A 23,013-nucleotide genomic window follows, 5' to 3' on the forward strand; every position below is an offset into this window, starting at 1 on the left:
CAGTGGGAGAGGATCTGCCTAGTCCTCTGCAGCAGCAGGATGTGCTGGGGAGGGCTGGAGAGGGAGTTAACACCCAGAGGAGGTCTTCTCCTCAAAAGGGGAAGGAAGGGGTACTTGAAGGAGAGGAAAGGCTGATATTGGGTTGTAATGGAATAAATAAATAAATTTAATTTTAAAAAGAAAATAAATTCATAATGATAAAACCACAAGTAAATATCTCAAAAGTTGATGTTTCTCTCACTTAGCTTATAACAAAGAGGCACTAATTAAAGCAGTGGCTTGAAGTTCCACTGTAAATCTGTTTTATACAATAAACAGCTTTTGAAATGAATTTTAGTTCTCATTGAGAACAATTATAGTCAGCGAAATGTTACTGTCATCTAATGGTTTTATGATGGTTAGAACACCATATTACCTAAGAATGTCCCTCTAGAACACACAGGTACACTTAGCATTTCAGCTAGAAAGTATCTATGTGACAGTAAATGACAGCATGTGCACATCAAACAAACAAACAAAAAGCTCCTACAATCTACCAGACAGGCAAAAGCACTGGAAAATTCCAGGCCTGTGGTTGTCAAACAGGAGTCACCTGGTAAAACCGAAGGAGCAGTGATGGGCAACAGTCTGAGATAGCAAGAGCCAGGAATGGAAAGGTCCACGGATTCCTCTTCATCCAGCTCATCAGGAACAGGCATTTCTGGCCTTATCTGAAATAAGTAATGACAGAGAGAATGAAAACAAGATGTGTAACATATATTCTTTGTTGACTCTATGTTAAGATTTAAAAATTGTCCTAGACATAATCACTCTTCAATACCAAAAACTATTTAAATAAAATTTTAACAATACCTTCATGTAACAGCAGGTGTGGTGGTGCCCAACTTTAATCCCAGCACTTCAGAGACAAAGGCAGATGGATCTCTGTGTGTTCAAGGCCAGTCTAGTCTACATAGTGAATTCTAAGACAGTCATAGAGCAACTCTGCCTCAGTCTTCCCTCACACACTCGTGTCCCAGACTGACTGAATGGTAAATTCATTTTATTTGGTATGATCTCAGTTCCATTTAATGAACTGATAGCAATACAATAAGAATATCATCATAAGTCAGCATAAGCAATTGTTATAGAAAACAAATAAAACATCACACAGTAAAGACGTCAACACTGACATATTCAGCACAATAGTGTTCAGCTATTGTGCTTTATAGTTAAATATTTTATTTATATGACTTCTTTTTTAATTTGAGATTTTAGAGGCTAGAGAGACAGCTCAGGAGAAAAGGGCAATTGTTTTCTTTCCAGAGGACCTGAATTTAGATCTCAGCCCCATGCTGGGCAGCTCACCCATGTTTATAACTCAAGCTTTTGGCATTATAACATATTCTTCTGGCCTCCATGGCTGCATGCACATGTAACACACACATACATGCATGCACACAAATATTAAATTTAAAGTTTTAAAAATTGTTATTCCAACTATATCTCTAAAACAAAGTTTCAAATCTTCTAGTGACAAGATTGTGACATGGCAAATGCTTTATTTGACATTCTTTGGACTTAGCAGTAGTTGCTACAGAAAATAACACTAAAATCAGTAATCAGGAGCTTTGCTTTACCATGTGTAATTTGTATTTTGAAGTTTTTTCCAGTTGCTTTGTGATTACTTCGCTTTGTGTGAACCAAAATAAGAACATAAGATTAGCACTATCATACTTTCTATAACATAATGGTAAGGCAATTAATTAAATTTTTAATACTTTCAGTGACACACCATCATAATGTCCATGCAGAGATAATTAACCATTAGGGTATGGAATCAAAATACAGAAAAGTGGTTGCTATAACCATAAAGTGCCAGAACCTAGTCGTTACCATTTGCCTGTCTCTGGGAGTTATTTTTAGAAATAATTAACAATTCCTGCAGACTGCCTTCTTCATGGGTCCCCGAAGCACCATTTCATTAGCAACTGCACTGAGTCAGGAGTCTTCAGAAGGATAAAAGAAAACAGACAGCAAATGCTTCTCTTATGTATAATAACCTGACTCCAGCGAGGCCGCTCAGCCAGAGGGAGAGTTATCTCCACTACTTGAAGCAGCTTAACCTCCTGAGTACTCCAGACAAGACATCATTAGATTCAACACTGAGAACTTAGCTCTAAGAGGACTAAGCCAGCCACACTTCAGAAATAACAATTGGGCAGAGTGCAGACAGGGTATGAGAACATTAGTTTATGATACTACATTATCAGAGATACCCTGACACAAAGAGAACCTTTAGTTCTGATAAGCAGGGTTTCCCAAGTGTCTCTGGCTTGTAGTTGCAATTTTCTAAGTTTACTATGATTGAGAACTGTCTTTGAAATTCTAATCAGTACTAGAGTCTCCTAATTACTGAAAATTAGATGAATAAGAGAGCTAGCTCGCTGTCACTCTGACGTGCTTCTTGGTTTTAAACATCAAGAACCTTTGGGAAACCAGTAAAATGATTTCCATAAAGCCCAGGAATTCCAATCCTAGGTATATAACAAAAATAGACAAAAGGCTATGCGCAGACAAAGGTTTATATACAAATGTTCAAGAAGCATTATTGGTATAGCTCCCAAATATAAGGGCACTCAAATATTCATCAGCTTATGAATTAATAAGCAAACTGAAGTAAATCCATGCAATGGAACATAACTCAATCATTAAAAGCAATAAAATAAAATGTCAAAGAGAAAAAGAAATAATAAAGGGGTGCAAGGGGTTGCTCAGTGGGATAAGGCACTTGCTACAAAGACCAAAAACCTGAGTTTGATCCCTGAGACCCATAAAGTTAAAGAAAAAACTGACTTGTCCTGTGATATCCACACATGTGCCAACACTCATGTGCCCTTCTCTTCCAGATGTACCTGATAAATAAATGTATGAAAAAAATGATCAAAATCGAATTTGATGAAATAACAGGAAAAACACTGAGAATCTAAAGAACTGATAAAAAAAAAAAAAGAATTGTCCCTCTGAAAGGATAAATAGCATTGACAAAGACATCACCAAATAAAATAGAAGAGACAGAAAGAAGAAACTAGGAGAAGCAAAGGGAAAACAATAGATACCACTGAAACCCAGAGGAAGTGCTGAAATAAATATTCTAATAAATTGAAGAATGTGGAAGAAATACATAAATTTCTACATACATATCATATACAGAAATTAACTAAAGAAGATGGAAAAAATGAGATTGAAGCCTCAATTAAAGAATCTCCGAACAGAGAGCCAACCCCTGACACTATTAATGATACTCTGTTAATGCTTACAGACAAGAGCCTAGCCTAGTCTAACTGTCTTCTGAGAGCCTTCATCCAGCAGCTGTTGGAAACAGATGCACTGAACAATAGGTGGAGTTCTAAGAGTCCTGTGGAACAGTGGGATAAAGGATTAAGGGAGCTGGATGGGTCAAGGACACCACAAGGAGACCTGCAGAAACAACTATCTTGGGCCCATGGGGGCTCATAGAGACTGAACCACCAACCAAAAAAGTGTGGGCTGGACCTAAACCCTCAACACATTTGTAGCAGATGTATAGCTTGGTCTTCATGTAGGTCCCTCACCAACTGGAGCTGGGGCTGTCTCTAACACTGTTAAGAGCCCTTGCATCCCTCTCCCCTAGTTAGACTGTCCTGTCTGGCTTCAGTGGTAAAGGATGCACCTAGTCCAACTGTGACTTGATGTTCCAAGGTGAGTTGGTATCCATGGTGTGAGGTGATTAAGGATAAGGGCATGGAAGGATAGGGGAAGGGTGTGAGGAAAGGAGGGAGAAGGGCTGCAATTGGGCTGTATGGTGAATTAAAAAAAAAAAAAAAAAAAAAAAAAAAAGGAATCTCCCAACGAAGGAAACTCCAGGACTGGATAGATTCATTTTCTTTTAAGTAGCACCAATACTTCTTGAACTACTCCACAAAACAGAAAAGACTGCTTGTGAACTCATGATATGAAGCTAGTATTAAATTGATACCAAAACCAGATAAGGAAACAAGAAAAACAATAATAAGCCAATTTCCATGGTAACCATAAATGTAAAACACATCTATAAAATACTTGCAACCTAATTCAATACACCAAAGGGATTAAACATTATGATGAAACACTATGACCAAGCTGGGTTTATAGGAATAGAGGGTGGTTCAAAACATTCAGTTCACATCAAAAACAATTTAACACATAAAATTATAGCAAACAGGGGCTGGCGAGCACCTGTTGCTCTGGAAGACCCAGGTTTGATCCCCAAAACACATCCAGTGGCTCAGAGCCATCTGTAACCCCATTATCAGGGAATCCACCTAACAAGCATGCATGTGGTGCACATATGTGCAGGCAAAACATTCACACATGTGAGCTAAGACAAATCTTCTGAAAATTTGTAAAAATATAGCACATAAAAAATCCCAGAGGAAAAAATTGCACAATTAATACATGTAGAAAATTTTTCATAAAATTCAACACCCTTTCATTCAAAACTCCCACCCTGCAGAAATCAGAAACAGAATAATGCCTTAAGACAATGAAAGTTATAGACAGAAAACTAGAGTCAACTTTATGTTGAATACGGAAAAACGAAAGCATTTTTTTTCTCGAATTGGGAAGACAATGTTTTCTACAATATCTGCTATCATTCAATTTAGTACTTGAAATGATAGCCAAATCAATAAGACAAGAGAAAGAAGGAAAAGGAGTACAACAAGAGGAGAAGAAATAAATTATTCACATTTATAGACAATGCTATGTTTTAAAAACCTAAAGATTCCACCAGAAAAACATCTTAAATCTGGCATACTTTTAGAAAACTAGCAATATAAAAAGAATGTAATAGTTTTTTAAATGACAATGAGAAATAAACAAGGAAAACAATGTCATTCACAGTACCCATTTCCTAAGCAAGATACCTAGAAATAACCAGGCCAAAGAAGTAAAGATATATAAATCATTGAAGAAGAAAAACATCCAATTTTACAGATCATTAAGATTAATATTTTCAAAATGGCCAAGTTACCAAAAGGAACAGAGATTCTGAGAAATCCTCAACAAAAGTCTAATCATATTCTTCACAGAAAGAGAAAATAATAATTCTAAAATTCATATTCAAGGACAAGAAACTCCAATAAGCCAAAGTAATCTTGAGGACGGGGAGGAATGGAGGGGAAATTATCATAAATTATACTACAGAACCATAAAAACAAAAACAGCTTAATACTGACACAAAAAAATGAAAAAAAAACCACAGATGAATAAAAAACTAAATATACCCAGTTTCAATAGAATGGCTAAAATCGTGTATTAGAGAAAAGTCTCCTCAACAAAAAGTGGTAAAAAAAAAAAAAAAAAAAAAAAAAAAAAAAAAAAAGAAAAGAAAAGAAAGGAAGAAAGAAAGAAAGAAAAAGAAAAGAAAAGAAAAAGAGGACTTTGCATATCTACAAAGAACACTGAAACTAGAGCGTTATTTCTAATAAAATAATCAACACAAAATTGATTAAAAACCTTAACGCAAGAATCGAGAAGCTGAAACTAATCTAGGGGAAATACTTGAAGAGATGGGCCCAGGCAACAGCCCTTTTGCCTTGGGAGGTAAAGGATCTCTTTTTGAAAGAGAGTCTCATAGAGCTCAGGCTAGCCTCCAACTTGCTATGTAGCTGAGCCTGAGATTGAGTTCCCACTTCTCCTTTTGCTGCTTCCCAAGTCTGGATTACAGGCAAAGCATTTTTTTTTTTTATTTGCATGGGTGTTCTGCTTGCATGTATGAGTGTACCACTTGCATGAGAGGTGCCTGTAGAGATCAGAAGGAAACACCAGATCCTCCCGAACTGGAGCTATAAAAGGTTGTGAACTATTTTATGGATGCTAGGCATTGAACCTGGGTCCTTTGTTAAAGCAGCCAGTGCTCTTATCTGCCGAGCCTTCTCTCCAGCACCATCAATAACCTTTTGAATAGGACTCCTTCAGTCCTGAGAATGACAAATGGTATCATATCATATTATAGTGATTCTTAGAACAAATGGCAGAGTGGATGGGCAACACATGCACTGGCAAAACCCCTTCATCTTCTATGTATCCAATGAGAATTAATATACAGAGTATACAAGGAATTTTAAAATTTAACATTAAAAACAATCCAAACAAAAAATGAAAAAATTAGCAGACACTTTTCAAATAAACAAGTACATGTGGCCAATAAATAAATGCAAATGTGTGCAGCATTGTTAGTCATTAGACAGACATAAATTAAAATGACTTGATGAGTCCAACTCTAATCAGAGTAGCAAATATAAAACATTTAAAAATATACCAAATGCTAACAATGATGTAGGGGGAAAGAACCCTTAATATACTGCTGGGGATATAAGTCAGTATTCAAGCTCCCCAATAAAGTAAAAGTAGGACTAGCCTATATATAATCTAGCTATCCCACTTCTGGTATGTACCTGAAGGAACCAAAGGTGACCTGCTATAAGATACCTGCATACTCATGTTATTGTGGTCCTGTTCACAGTAATCAAGCCACGAATCAGCCCAGTTGCCCAGCAACAGCTGACTTAGTTAAAAAGAAAGTGCCATGTATCCCCTGTAGCATATTATCCTACTAATAAGAAGAGTAAAGTCATGTCACTTGCAGGAAAGAGGATGAAATTAAAGATCACCATACTAAATGAAATTAATATGACCATATGTTTCTCTCACATGTCTTCCTTTAAAATAACAGACATGAAAGTATATATTAGAGACTTGAGAGAGGACTTCTTGGGGCAGTGAAAATGAACAAAGTTTTTAAAAAGGAGAATAAAGTACAAAGATACATAGAGATACATGCTACATATAAAGGAGCCCTGAAAAGTCTATTCTTAAGAGACCACACTATGGATGATTCTGCTTATAAGAAAGGTCCAGAAAAGACAAATTCACAGACAACAAAAGAAGATTAATGTTTGTTTAGAATTTTGAGAGGAAGAGAGTAAATATGACCACCAACACAACATGGGCTCTTTTGGGGAACAATGTTCTCACACAGTCTTTACACTTTCTAGGCATGCTGAGTTATCAGCGTTAAATGGCTGAGTCCTATAATTTGTGAATTACATCTCAAAAAAGTTATTTAAAATGAAAGTAAAGAGGAAGGAGATGGGGTGGCAGCAGAGGAGAAAAAAAAACCACTGCTGTCCATCCATGTGAGGAGACTTACCTGCTGGGCAAAGTGTGCTAAAGAATTGCTTAGCAGAGAAAGGCTTACAATCATTTTGCACATACTGTTTCCTGTCTTCCCCTTCTGCTCCATCATGTAGCATTACTCGAAATGAGTAACAGTATTCAGGCCACTGACATTTCTAAAAGCCACTACAGGAAGTTCCAAGGTTGAAGGATAAAGAAAATCCAACCATTCATTTTAAATAGTCTAATTTCACACTAATGTGAGTGCCAGCTAATGTAGGTGCTGGGAGTCGAACTTAGGCTCCCTGGAAGAGCAGTAAGTGCTCTTAACTGTTGAGCCATCTCTCCTGCCTCTGCTCAAGTCCTAAGAACTTATTTCCTCCTACAATCTGACATCAATCTCTCCCCTGGGTTTAAATGTAACAACTTAATAGGCTCAGAGTGAGTGCACTCGCTTGTAAGAGTATCTATCGAAGTTACAAAATTTAGGCAATAGCAACACATTAGCTGCTAAAACATCCAGGGAAACCTCAGTACATCCTTAGAAGACATACAGAAAACTACAAGACCTCCCAAGTATAGAAAAGCTTTGTTGAAAAAACTCAAAGCCAAATTTAAAAAATGACAAATTACTTTTAAAATCTCCGTTAAATTGAATATGAGAAAACTTGGCCTACAAAATGCCTCACTGGGCATTACTACCCAGATAACCTTCCAAGTGTCTTTCCATTTGTCTAACCTACGAAAATCTAAGTGTGTGCACAAGCAGAGGAGGGTAGTGTAGAACGTGTCAAGTATCTGCATAAATCTAGTTAAAAACAGAAACAGCCTCTGATAAATGCAATGACATTCACTTAAATCAAAGCCAAGTGGTTACACCACAGCTATACCAACCCTGGATACATAATGAGTTCTTCCTTATCACTTCTAAAATTAACCTCAGAAATCAACAAGACTATCTTAAGATCTTATAAGTTTAATTTTAAAATGGCCTAATATTTTTAATGACTCTAAGTCAGAAGAAAAATATTAATGTCTTCTATCTAAAAGTTTATCCACAACTGGTTATTTTATCAGAAAAGCAATTCTATATTGTCTTGGCTGATTTGTGTAGGGTGTTGTTGTTGCTGTTGTTGTTGCCGTTGCTGTTGTTGGGGTTTTTGGGGGAGGGAGAGAAGTTCTACATCTAGGAATGCTAAAGAAATGAGGGTAAAATAGTAAATAGAGTGAAAGAACAGAATTCAAACAAAGACTGGAGACAACAATTATGTATTTATTAACATAGAAAAGAAAAGGTCCTCAAATTTTTTTTTACCAAATTCAGATTTTCATTTTGAGATAAACAATGATATTATTGCAAATTCAAAAAGCACATAAAATCATTTAACATTTTCAGCCCATAGGACAGATCCCAACACTTAGCAAATATCCAGTAAGTAGTTATTCAACAATAGCAGATATATGGAATTCTCAAGGAAAGGGAGGAGAAGGCACAGCAGGAGGAACAGCAGTGGGAAGATGCAGTTGCAGAAAGGTTCAGCACTGGAGGCTGTGAGCCTACACAGGAGGATAGAAGCCTGTGACAGAAACTGGGGACAGAGAGGGGAAGACTCTTATACCCCATCATCTCAACCTAGACAAGGATAAGTCAGAGTGAGTTATTGCTACTCTGAAGCAGAGGACCTGAGAAGAGGATTTTAACATTAAACCTGATTTTACTATTCAACCAGAAAAGCATGCATAGAAAAGAACATGCCTTAATGGCTCTCCTTTATCATTCTGCAGTCTAATGACTAAAGTTAAAACATATCTGAAGCATGAACTCTAAGTATATCACTACTAGTTACATTAGGAGATATAAGGAGCCAGTTTGAGGTATGTAGGGAACTTGTATACCACTTAATGGAGTATGATCTCTCACAGTCACAATCAGATGGTGAATAGAACCCTAAAGGCATAAAAGATAAACAGGCCAATACTTTAACAGGATAAATTGCAAGATGTGTTTAAGAATTGTTTAATAAAAACTACTACCAACATTGGGCTATTTCTGGAGTAACAGCAAAAAATCAGAGGTCATTGTTACACTATGATTTAAATGAATAACTATCTACTAGAAACATGATAAAAGATGTTCCTGCATGGGTTTTACTAATCTGCTGGTGGGAGGTTTCATACCAAATTCCCATTATTATTTGTTTTCTTATTGTACCTGCATGGTTTTAGCCTGCATGTTATGTCTGTGCACCAAACTAATTCAGTGCCCATGGAGGCCAGTAGAGGGTGTCAGATCCACTGGAACTAGAGTTAGATAATTTTGAGCCACTATATGGATGCTAGGAACTATGCATAGATTGTCTGAGGAACAGTCAGCTCTCTTACTTAACCAGTGAGACACCTCTCAAGCCCCAGTTACATATTTTAAAATCAAACATGGATGATTATCCAAAGTTAAGTTTGAAGCCCTATTGGTTTTCATTTTAAAGACCTTAGCTAATCCTTCCCACTTATAACCACTGCAGAATAAGCTGGCCAGTCAGGTCCTCATTGGGACTCCTCAATGGTACAGGAAATCCTGCCTTGTTTAAGATTTGGCTTCACAGGAGTATATGCTCAGCTTCTTTTACATAGTAGCTCTAATTCAATCCAGTAAACATTAAGTTGGCCAAGACCATACTGGCTTCTGATCTCTGTAAAGACTTAACAAACACAGAACAAAAGCCAAACATGTTTTTCTGCCTGAAGATGCCAAGGAATTCACAACATTTGATCTTCAACATACTTTCTGGGTAATATTATATGTAACTTCATATAATACAATATCACCTTTTGTCATAAAGGCATTCATTTGTCATCTGTATTATTTGGACTTAGTGGCAATGACAGCAAAATCAGAGTTTAAACTCCATAACTGGTTAAATTAGCTAAGTACTAGATATTTCTTTATTTCTATGAAGACAAGGTATCAATATGTAGACTTTGGTTAGCCTGAAACTTGCTATGCAGACCAGGTAGGGATAGAAATCATATAGATCCACCTACCTTTACATCTCAAGAGTGCTAGGATTAAAAAAATATACCTCTATGTCCATCAGATACTAGAATTTATGTTTAATTTAAAGTAAACATATCTATACAAGGTTAGAGTTCCATCTCCAACACGGTAAGAACAATAACAGCATTAATAAATTACTTATTTAAAAAGCTAAGATGTCATATTTTTGCTGAGCCATAACAATAATACTTTCTTCAAGCCATATAAATCATTTTTCACCTTCCTAAAAAGGAGTTTTTTTTCTCTTATCCCATTTACTGTTTGTGAGATATAAGATCTTTAGCACCACAAGAGATAGAAAATATTAATCTGTGGGCCCATGCTTGGAACTGAGGTCCAGGACAGCACTCGAACTTGACAGAAAAGCGGTTCCAAGAGCAGCTCAGAACTTCCAGGCAAGCCATGGCTCCAGTCACTTAGGATAACTCTGTTTGCACCACACTGCCTTTCACCTGCTGCAAGGAGACTCAAAACTCATCACGTATGAAGCATAAGACCACACAGTTTCACAGATTAAAATGAATAACGGGCAAGTTGTGCTTGGATGCTACACCTAGAGGTACAGTCGCCAGGTAAAGACTCCTGTGACCAGAGATAAAGTCATATAATCCAGAAAAAAAGAATCAGGAGATAGCAGCGGGACAGCAGAGGTGCTTACCTTCTCCGGCAGGTGAAGAACGGTGTGCTCCCCGGCACTGAAGTGAGACAGAGATTTATATGCAGCACTTGCTACAGTGGGATCCTGGACGAGGCAGACAGAAAGCAACAGATATCAAACAGCAGATCCAGGAGAGGCAAGACAAGCTTCTCTAACCCATGCAAGAATCCCACTGATACTTAAAAAAAAGAAGAAGAAAAGAAAAAGAAAGAAAGAAAGGAAAGAAAGAAAGAAAGAAAGAAAGAAAGAAAGAAAGAAAAGAAAGAAAAGAAAAGGAGGAGAGGTGAAAAACCAAACCAAACCAAAACATCATTATGACAGAGGTAAGACTGACTGATCATCATTAAGCATTCTTCAGGAGAAAGTGCTCCCAATAGTAATAAAAAAAATAATAATACCCAGCCAATGGGCTCAAAAACATTCAATATTTTCATCCTAATTTGAACCTTAAAAGTTATCTAATTACTGAGGTCCCCCTGAATTATAGTATGGCTTAGTAGGACTGTGAGGATTTAGAGTCTGATAAGTCTCTGTTTAACAGGACAAGTGACCTGTATGTAGTCCAAGCTCATGCACCCACTGGGGAAGTGTGTCTCCAGCAATCCTAGCATGCTGATGCACACTGGGAACCTTATCCCAGGAGAGGCAGAGAGAGGCAGTTTCCCAGGTCTCACTGCATAGCCAGCCTAGCCTATTAGGTGTATTCCTACCAGTAAGGGACCTTGTGTCAAGAAAGATATGACTGAGGAATGACATTTGAAGTTGTCCTCTGGCCCCCACATACAGCAATCATACACGAACCCACATAAACACACAGACTGTACTGTGTACTAGGCCTTCTTTTGGTACACATGAGGAAGGAACAAAGCAGAAGAGCGAAGGAATCACATAAAAGCAAGGAGTAATGTCAACAGCCCTTCACATCTGCCATTGCTAATGAGAGCAGTGGAGAACCATTTTTAAATCTGAACTTACTAATAGTGACTTTTTTCAAAATCAAAACTTCAGTTCCAGAGAGCTAAGTATTTATCCTGAGTCTTTTTCACAGCCATTTCCCCAGTTTGTTCTGAGTCACTAATAGTCCTATAAAAATACCTTGTTTTGGGTGTGAGTCCAGAGGAAGCTGAGGACTTGAACTTTAAAACTCTGAAAAATAAGAAGGCACAAAGGAAAAAAATTAAAAAGGCTCAACTCAAATTGAAGAAATAACAAATGGTAGAAACTAAGCTACCATTTAAGTCATTTCATCATTAACTGACTGAACCTGTTACTCAGAAAGGAAAACCACTCAAATTTGCCATCTACACACATGCAAAACTAAAAATGCCAAGATGACACCATCTAGAAAGCTGACCATTGTCTCCGACCTTTTAAGCCCCACTACAAATGTCATTTATCTGTGACACTAGTCTTAGTCCTGTCTCATTCCTGCTCAGGCCACATTCCTCTAACTGGATGCATGGCAGGTACATGGTAACATGGGGTATGATTAATTCCTTGTTAAGTCACATGTGTCATATGGCTATCACTGTGTCCTTTTCATTTCAAAGACTATGAACACAAATCCTAGACTGGGTCTTTTTAATGACAATTATTCAATGAATAGTTAGTCAAACTCAGAACTGTTCGTCTGCTCATGCTCAGTGTCTTCCTTGTGTAGAGCAGGGTTAAGGTTAGTACTTGACCCCTGACTCACACTCTATTCTTCTTCTCTCCTCAACTTTACAAAACCCATGCCCCCGACGTCAACAGGAAGCAGTATTACACATTTTCAACGTCAGGCTGATGGCACCAATTCAATCAGCATTCTGAATGGTCCCCCTGACAAGGTTTGTTGCTTCCTCCACCACACTCATTTGCTGGTCATTGAACTTTGGAAGACAAGGATGTGGACAATGGAGTACAACAGGAAAGTGGAGGGCAATCCAGCGAGAAAACCCTGAGTTGGATACCAACTTTCATGTAGTTACTTACCTGGCATATATCAGACATTCAATAAATGCTGATTTCCTCAGTGGGCATGACTCTTAAAACCTCGGTGCCTCAATTTTAGTAAGAATTTGAAAATAGTATCTATCATTATTTATCAGTATCATTATGGCCTAATATGGTTTGAATTAATGTATTCTGAGTCAATGAATAAATATACTATAACTAATGGAAGGCAATTTTAAAAAGCATAATCCAATTTAATCATGGACTCTATGATTCACTGTTTATAGTTTAGTGGGGAAAATTATATATCCCTGTAGTATAAAATAAAAGACAAGTTCATAGAAGCACACAAAGAAGTTTGAGAGCAGCAGCTGTCTGCTGGAGGGAAATTCTCCAAGGACAGAATGAGATAATGCAATTTTACAATTCATAAAGCATATTTTTAAAGTTAAAGATGAAAAGAAAGGAAATCTAGTCAGAGGGAATAACATGAATAAAAGAAACAGAAAGGTTTAAAGACACATTGGGAGACATCCTTTGTTTGACTGGATGGCTGGGTATGGTACTATAGAGAATTGCCATGTTGTAAACGGCAAATTTGGTTGTCTGCAGTTCACTCCAAACTGAAAGCTCTCAAGTGACTAGGGATAGAAGTGATATGGGAAGTGCTTTGGGCCTTCAAAGGGCATGAACTTGGGCTGGCCCTGGCACTGAGCTGCCTCGAGGTGGTGAGGGCATGGGAGGGATGCCCCCCCAACTCATTCCTGTAGCAAGTAGGAGAGCTGGCCCCACCCCTTGCATGTGGTGGCATTGGGTGATCTAGCTAATCTAGCTGGGACAGTGCTAGGGAGCTCTCCCTACTGTGCAGGTGCCCTAGTAATGCAGGCGCAAGAGAGCTGGTGAGCTTACCAACTCAGTTACTATGCAGGCCAAGATCTAGGTCACTGAGTTGTACCACCCCAACATCTACCCTATCTATGATCTCCTAGAACATGTGAAAGGCCATTCTTGTAGACTCATGACAGGACTCCATGACACAGGCAACAACAGGATATCCAAAAGAAGTCCCAGTGAGGATCCAGAATAGATGGTGAAGCAGAAGCCAGAGGCCTTGAATCAGATCAATGTTCATTGCAATGAAGACGTGCAAGCAAAGAAGTATGAACAAAATGGTACATTGTGTGACACACTATGACACACTACAGCTGCCATGACAAAGATGGGGTTTGGTTTGGTTTGGTTTGGTTTTTTGTTTTATTTTATTCTTTTTTATTTTCTATTTTTATTTGGGGGCAGGTTGCAAGGGCAGAGAGCAGGTATGAACAGACAGGGAGATGAGTGGGATTGGGGTACATGATGTGAAATTCACAAAGAGTCAATAAAAAGTTAAAACGAAAAAAAGGAACAAAAAGAAAAGTTTTAGGAAAACTGAATGTGACTTTGGCTTTGATCCAAGTACCTGCTAAGCAGTTAAATGGAAGCAACATAAACACATGCATAGGAAGGCCAAGAGGGCAGGACAGACAGATTAGAGAGAGAAGAGTGAGAGGAGAGGAGGACGGGGGAAAAGAAAAGAAAGGGAATATGAGAAAAGCAGATGGGCGAAGGAAGTAGAGAGGAAGAGGAGGGAAAGGAAGGGAAGGAGAGAGGCTGGGGGAAGGGCAGAGGCAGAAGCTCTTCCCTGTGTCATCACTGCTGCTAAACAGCATTGCACTGTTCCTGTTCAGACCACTCTGACTTAGAAGAAAGATATGGGTTAAATGGTCTCAATGCAATCTGCTTGAATAACAGCAAAAAATGCTGATTATGTAAAGACAAACCAAGTAGATGTAAAATCTGAAAGATAATCTAGGTCAAAGGCATTTCTCAGCCACGCATACACACATCAAAACCAACACACAAAAACCACTTCACAAAGTAATCCATAACAAAATTTAAATAACTTTGGGTATAAGCAACACAAAACTGTAAGATTTTCCAACCCTGAGGACAGAAAATGAATGAGCCCAACATGCCATTGCTGTAGATTTTAGAATTAGCTCTTGATCAATCACCCTGTAGGCTCTGACAAAATATGACTGAGTACCCACGTATTAAAGCCAGAAACAAAGACAGCTGTTGTACTACATGCACTAAAGGTCACAACTCAAAGTTTCCCCTTAAAGTATTAAGGAATAGGTATTTTCTTTTATACTTATGAAAGGAAAGCCCACACATAAAATAAACTTGCATCATCCTGCATTGGTTCCACAGTTCATCCAGCAACAATGTACCCAGTATGTATGCTTTGTGCAGGTAGAGTCCTCAATGTTCAACCTCAGCAATGATGGGTTCATTGAGCAGCATTTCAAATGGTGGGAAATGGGGCTAGAGAAACAGGTCAGCAGTTAAAAACATTCCCTGCTATTCTAGAGGACATGAATTGGAGTCTCAGAACCCATGCTAGGTGGCTCACATCTATCTGTAACTTCAGCACCTGGGAATCTAACACCTTTTCCTAGCCTCTGAAGATACACAAGTACATGTGGCACATGTGGTGAATACACACACATACATATAAATAAAATAAATCATTAAAGTGACTAGAAGTATTTTCTGATAATTCTGTCTAATCATCTGATCTGAAACACATGAAGGACTGTTACAGAATCTTGAAGTACTGAAGTTTATTAAAGGCACTAAATTGGACATTCATCAATAAAAATACTCTATAGCTCTTTGAGAGGAAAGGAGTAATGGTGAGAAAAAGAGACTGAGGTTTATAAAAGTAAAGACATGAATGTAATTTTTCTTGTTTGACTATTTCACTCAAAGAAGAGCTAGGAAGCAAGTGTTAAGTAGCACCACAGGAACCTCACAGGAAAGATTCTCAGGAGAGTCTCAGGCTGTTACAATCACAAACATGATCTTACAAAACTGCAAAAATATATCCTGCATTTATAAGTTTTAATGCTTATGCTTTTTGACTTAAAACATTTAAAATAATGGTTTTAAACAGATAATATTATACACTATTATTTTACAAACAGTACTTTTAACATAAAAAATGTACTTTTAAAATCTTGACAATTCTCGTAATAAAAACATGATCTCCTTTTACGTAAACTAGTTGGTAAAGATGAAGGATTAGTTTGAAAAGTAGTTATCACATCATACACCTTTCCTGAACAATCAGCTTCTTGGGCTCCAAACACGTACCTCATACTCAACGGTATTGACTGTTAAGGAAGGAACCAGAGAGAACAGCTCACTCAGGGTCTTCAATATGAGCGGCCGCACGTCACAGCTCAACTTTGGAGAGAGGGCATTCCAAGTGGAGCGGATACAGACAACCTATGAAACAGATGTAAAAAGTCAACAGCCAGGAAAACTCAAGCTGGGAAGAAGTCATCAGTTAGGAGTATTATAAGCTCCGCATGGTGGCTCTGGCAGGTAATTCCAGTTCCTCTGGAGGCCTAGGCAGCAGGATTCCAAGTCAAGTCTATCTCTGCTGCAAGGCAAATTCCAAGGACAGCCTGGGCCATGTAGCAAGACCCTGTCTCAAAACAGAAATAAAAAGGAAAGAAGAAAAGAGACGAGGGGAGGGGAGGGGAGGGGAGGGGAGGGGAGGGGAGGGGAGGGGAGGGGAGGGGAGGGGAGGGGAGGGGAGGTTACTAGAGAGAGTTCAGAGAGAGCACTCCTTAGCAAAGAGGAGGCCATGACCTCCATCCCCAGTATTGCAAAGAGTGGCAGAAAGTTCTCTGTGACAATATAAGAAGAAAAGAAAAGAAAAGAAAAGAAAAGAAAAGAAAAGAAAAGAAAAGAAAAGAAAAGAAACAAGACAAGACAGACAGACGGACAGACATACATTCCCGGGAGGAAATACAGAGACAAAGTGTGGAGCAGAGACTGAAGGAAAGGCCATCCAGACACTGTCCCACCTGGGGATCCATCCCATATGTAGTCACCAAACCTAGACACTATTGTGGATACCAAGAAGTGCTTGCTGACAGGAGCCTGATGTGGTTGTCTCCTGAGAGGCTCTGCCAGAGCCTGACAAGTACAGAGGCAGATGATCGCAACCTACCATTGGACTGAGCACAGGATCCCCAATAGAGGAGTTAGAAAAAGGACTGAAGGAGCTAAAGGGGTTTGCAATCCCATAGGAAGAACAACAATATCAACCAACTAGACCTCCACACCCCCTGAGCTCCCAGAGACTAAACCACCAACCTAAGAGTACACATGGAAGGACCCAAGGTTCCAGCTACATATGTAGCAAAGGATGGCCTTGTCAGGCATCAGTGGGAGGAGAGGCCCTGGTCCTGTAAAGGCTTGATGCCCCAGTGTAGGGGAATGCCAGGGCGGGGAGGCAGGAGTGGGTGGGTGGGTAGGAGAACATCCTCATAGAAGCAGGGGGAGGGGAGATGGGATAGGGGGTTTCCAGGGGGGAAACTGGGAAAGGGAATAACACTTGAAATGTAAATAAAGAAAATATCCAATTCAAAAAAGGAAAAAAAAAAAGAAAATAGCTTAAGTATAAAAAGTTGATATTTATTGACCTTCAGTGTTTATTCTAATCAAGACACTTTTCCAAGTGCTTTATGCATTAACTCATATGTCTTAACTAATAAATATCTTCTGAAAAGAGAAAACAATCTGATAAAAAAGAAGATTTTATAAGTTAGTAGCCATAAAAAGAAGGTTTTGGATCAATTTAAATGGTTGAAAATGCAACTTGCCTCACAAACTTGTTTTTTAACAACTATGCTTTAGTTACCAAACAATTCGCATTAAGGTTTAAATATCAGGCATCCCACCAACCACACATCAAAGCTTGATGTGCAGCTTATAAAGCTCTTGGAGGGTGAAGTCCCTGAGTGTGCTAACCACATCAGTGAGTTAATCCATTCATAGGTTCAACTGAATAGGTTTCTAGGAAGTAGCAACTCTTAAAGTGGGTCACCTAGGTTATGCTCATGAAAGGTGTAACTTATCTTTGGTAGTTTTCCTCCCTTCTCCCACTCTTCTCTACCCCCTCCTCTTCCTTCCAAACCTCCAAGGCTACCAAGAGATGATCAGGCCTTCTCTGCCATGGTACACTGCTGTAGGGCTCTTAAAGTCACTTTCTTGGGTATTTGTCACAATAATGACAATATCATACATGTTCTCTCTCTCTCTCTCTTTCTCTCTCTCTCTCTCTCTCTCTCTCTCTCTCTCTCTCTCTCTCACACACACACACACACAAACACACAATACACTCCCTACATATGTCAACTCCAGTCTTTACATGTGTGTATATACATATGTGTATATATTTGTTTTAAAACTTATACTTCCAGAAACATACCAAAAAAGCTAAAAAGGTAAGAAAAAAGTAAAATAATCTATACAGAAAAATACATATGATCTAAAAACTTCTCAACTAATCTTGCCTTAGAAAAATGTTAAGGAGATACGATAATTTTACCGTAAATAATTTAAGCATTTCTGAAGTACTTTTGTATTAAGAGGCTGCTAAGCATTAACTCTGGAAGGAAATGCAAATGTTACATTACTTGTTCCAATTTCCTTTAAACCAGTGTTCCTAGTCATTACAATATCTGATTTTACAGTTATCCAAATGTCTTCCTAATGTTAATTTGAACTGTAACAGATGATTATTTCCACTGATAGATATTTTATTAAAATTTTAAGACACGGACAAGAAAAGTGCCAACAAAGGACCAATTAGAGTTTAACCAGGATTAATTTTGCTAAAATGCTCATGCCTTCTGTTGCACTGCAATTAATATATACAACTTATCTCTATCTACAAACATAAATTATTTAGGAAAAACTACATGATTGCAGACATGTCAAAGACACATGAATAATTTATGCTTAAAGGGTACAGATTATAAAATCTTCCCCCTCCCCAAGGAAAAGAAATGGCTGGAAATAAGAGCAGAAAAAATACCTCAGGAAAAAAATTGGATTTATAGGTTTTGCTCTAATTTCTTCTTTCCATGAAACAACAACAACAAAAAAGATGTCCTTTGTTTTGGAATCTACTAAATGATCTGAATCTAACAAATATGTATCAAAAAAAGAAATGCTATGGGCAAGACATGAGAGACAAGACACCATACAATTGTGGCATTGCAAATAATCAGTGTTTCAAAATATTAATTAATATTAATTTTAAAAGATATATGCCTTAATAGCTACCCACAAAGCCACATGCACATATCCAAAACAGTACACAAAGCCAGAAGGAAACACAATATAAAATGCAGGTCAGGTCATGGATTAGGAAGGAAGTGAAACACATGATTCTAAGTTATTTGGTATGACTAGAATTATGTTGGACCTAAAAGAGCTGAAAGGAATCTAAGAAGGAAAGAAATGTCGGGGGCAGGGATCCTGCCACTGAGTGTCAAGAAATGGTGAAGCTTGAGAGCGACTTGGAGAAGAAATGGGCGGAAGTCATGCAGATGTACTACAAGATAGCAAGCCAACCATGAAAAACCATGTGCTGGAACAAAACGTGTGCATGCAGGGAAAGCAGGTGGGTTACAGAATTCCTAGAACAAAAGATTTGGACCAAAGTTTAAGAAAAAAAAATCAACAGAGACTTCAGAGTTGAGGAACACATAAAATTAAAGTCTCATTAGTCCATAAGGAAATCTCATTTGATAACATTGCTATGTGACTCGCCTAAAGTTCATGTGGTAATCTTATAGCCCAAGTCAAAGTAGGCACCAGCATTCCCTCCTCCCCTCGTTTCTATTTTCTACCCTCCCTGAGATAAAGGGGCTGCTCAGTAAATTCACAGATTGTCCCTGCTCACCCCTTACCTTAAATGCCTACCTAATGCCAATCTTGGTTGTTTCAAGATCTGTTTTAAAACACACTTCCTCAATAAGGTTTTCTCTTAAAATTCAAGTCCTCTTTCTATTCCTCCTTTTTCCCTTTCAACTTCTAACGCTTAAATTGCTGGGCCGCTCAGTTTAGCATTTAATTATACCCTGGTATTGCTTGCTATTTTTGTGTATGGAAACTGTCTTTTCAACTAGATATTAAGGTGTTAAAGAGACTATGACCACATAGCCTGGTTCTTGTCCTCCACTGACCTAACACAGTTGTATGTAAGACATTAGTCTTCATCAAGTACTAAAGGCAACACAACACTGAGAGACAGGAATAAAAACTTAACGGTGAGACCAAACGATTAAAAGAACTGGGGTGACCACTTGGAGATGGATAACCCAATCGGCGTGCTCTTCCCTGGGGAAGACTGTTTCTCCAAATCTCAGCATTCCTCAGATGACAGTAGCTCTTCATGTAGGACTGACCCTGTGAGCCATCATGTTAGCAGGTCTCTTGTCGCTTGCTGTCCTAGTCATTTCATGTTTAGGAAGGCAAGTTAGTGAGACTATGTGGGTGTTTTCCCTGGTATTCTAGGAGACAATCTCACAGCAAACTTCCTGTTGTTCCTCCTCTTAGACTCTTTCATCACCTTCTTCTGCAATGATGTCTGAGTGTTAGGTGTGGGATTTATTTTATATTTCTGTATTTAAAAATACATATGTATAAAAATATACATATATGTATATAAAAATAATGAAAAAATGGTCATGAATTTGAATATGCAAAGTATACGGGAGGTATATGGGAAGCTTTAGAGTGAGCAAAAGGAAGAGTAATAAAATTATATCATAATCTCAAAAAATAAAAGAAATAATTAAAAATTTTAAAAGTCTAAGATAAGCAACCAAACAAATCTAAGAATGTCAAACAAGGATGATTAAATAATCATCTCTTTAATTCATTGAATAAAGAACTCAAGACATGAATTAGAAAATGAGATGCTGGGACCTAACAACCTGGGTCAAAAGCAAACAACACAGAAGAAAGCTGGGAAGAGGGCACATTCATCAGAATTAAGACCTGAGTGAACTGATGAAAATGAGATATCCTACATGTATCTGACTAGGATTCATGAGAAGATGTAACAGAGAACCATTCTACAGACAAGAGGGAAGAGTGTGTTCATGTGTGAGGCTGCTCAGACAATGGCTGTCACTCAAGTAGCTCTATAAACCCATACACCCTGAAAAGATAGGCTTCACACTGCAACAGCATGTTGATGAACTAGGAGGATCAACAAAAATCTAGCCATTAATTATAGAAGCACACAGGGAGCCAGTCCTCTCTGAGTATGGAGGAAGAATATTCACAGCTTTGGGGAAAAAATTAATTTTCTCTTCTACCTAAAACATTTTAAAAATAATATCTATAAAGATACTCTTTTCAAAAACTATGAGAAAACATTCTAGAATCCTTACATAAAGCAGGGCCTTATATGGAAGCAAGGTATACACACAAACAGGAGTAGAAAAGCCTCTGACACGGCAGCTTTCCCTAGCCCTCTGACCTTCTCAAACTGGACCATTCTTGACTGGACAGGAAAGACCTAGCCTCAAAACTACTTGACATCAGCCTAATACCTCCATGTTATATGGCTCTCCTTGAACCTTGCAGATATGATCCTTTTGGTTAACATGTCAAGCTTAACCTGTTGTTTCAGATTAGTCTGGCTTTTGTTGGTTTATTCTGTCTCTACTGTTCGTTAACCCATAAACTGACTTCTTTTTGCTTTGTGTTTTGTTTTGCTTTGCTCTTGAGACAGGAACTTCCCATGTAGCCTGGGCTGGTCCCGAACTCATGGCAATCCTCCTGCCTCAGCTTCCCAAATGCTGAAATTATAGTCCTGGGCCACAATTACTACCCAAACTGACTTCCTCTAATTTCTATAACATGTGGTTAAGTTTAGGGGGGCAGGGGATATAGTAAGGGGATACCAAATGGCAAAAATCAATAGGTATATACTTGCATATGGATACATGTATTTTAAGAAGTTGTCAGTTTTGCAACCTCACAACTTCTTTTTAAACATTCATATGCAAATAGGAGACATGAGCTTCATCCTAATGAAGATGAGGAGGAGAAACTGAGACTCCCACTTAAAGACCAGCACCTGGAAGGACCAACCATGGTTTAGAGGTTGTATTAGAAACCCAGAGGCCAGGGAGTGTGACATCAGAAAAGGCAGTGAGCTGGAGCACCTGAAGCACTCTGGAAGAAGTCTCAAATGCATACCGAAAAATTTCTTCATATAAATATAAAAACAGGCCCACGTAAAAATGAATTAATGATGAAAAATAAAATTAACCAGTGATAAATCCTATCATGAGTGTGAACTGCCAAAAGCAGAGGATCTCATTCTAAGATCTTACTATAATAAAACAAGAAAAAGTAAATACATTTAAAATAAATAATGACATTATTTACAATCCACTGGAAGAATATGACAGAATGGGAAAAAAAGGTGGAAAATGTTAAAAATAATATCCAAAGGTTTCGGGATTTAAAAACTTTAAGAATAGAGGGCCAGCTAGATGGCTCAGCCAGGTGCCATTTGCCTCATGGAGCCTCAAAATATTAGCTGGAGCCCCTTAACCCAATTAAAGGAGGAAAACACATCCAGACTCCACAAATTTGCCCTCTGACCTCCACATATGCACTATAACATGCACACATACACACCCTAATAATAATAATGATAATAATAATAAAAAAGAATATTTTCAGTACAACTTATGGTCACACAGACCTGTAACCACAGAACCTAGGAGATGGAGACAGGAGGATCATAAATTCAAGGTTATATGCTCAGTTTCATGGGGCATCTGATGTCAGCCTAGGCTTTTTAAAAAAAATTAAAAAGAAATGGGTTGGTAAAACATCTTGGAGGGTAAAGGCACCTGCTGTCAAACTCTGACAGCCTTAGTTTAACATCCAGGATCCACATGATAGAAGAAGAAACAATCAGACATTGTCTTCTTACCTCAAAACACATGCCATGGCATGTGCACTAACTCACATACATGCACACACACATGCATGCACACAAAATAAATAAAATGTAATAAAATATTTAATGTAATCAAGTGCATCATTAATCTAACAGTTCTCCTAACTCCAACTCAAGTAAATAAATGTCATAAAATATAAAGGTAAAAGTTAGTGCTATACATTGTAACTTAATCAGCTCTCATGTATCCAATGTCAAAGGAACTGACCCCAGATTGGGGATGTTGAGAAGTTTCCAGCTCGGAAATCCTGTCCTCAGAGTGGGACGTGAGGGCCTGGTGTCTTCCAC

The 23,013-nt window shown here is 38.1% G+C and overlaps 1 protein-coding gene across 5 annotated transcripts in view; it reads right to left on the reverse strand.

Moving 5' to 3' along the window:
- Focad (focadhesin) overlaps positions 1 to 23,013 on the reverse strand; it is a 295,918-nt gene that overhangs the window by 101,135 nt on the left and 171,770 nt on the right. For all 5 annotated transcript variants that reach the window (XM_034503044.2, XM_076934681.1, XM_076934682.1 and 2 more), the window contains 4 exons: positions 16,026 to 16,160; positions 11,988 to 12,038; positions 10,893 to 10,976; positions 593 to 710 (listed from right to left, as the gene is read on the reverse strand). In XM_034503044.2, coding sequence (XP_034358935.1) covers positions 593 to 710; positions 10,893 to 10,976; positions 11,988 to 12,038; positions 16,026 to 16,160 — 388 coding nt within the window. The remainder of the gene's footprint in view (positions 1 to 592; positions 711 to 10,892; positions 10,977 to 11,987; positions 12,039 to 16,025; positions 16,161 to 23,013) is intronic.

Source organism: Arvicanthis niloticus, chromosome 5 (assembly GCF_011762505.2).
Source record: "Arvicanthis niloticus isolate mArvNil1 chromosome 5, mArvNil1.pat.X, whole genome shotgun sequence".
Classification (NCBI taxonomy): domain Eukaryota; kingdom Metazoa; phylum Chordata; class Mammalia; order Rodentia; family Muridae; genus Arvicanthis; species Arvicanthis niloticus.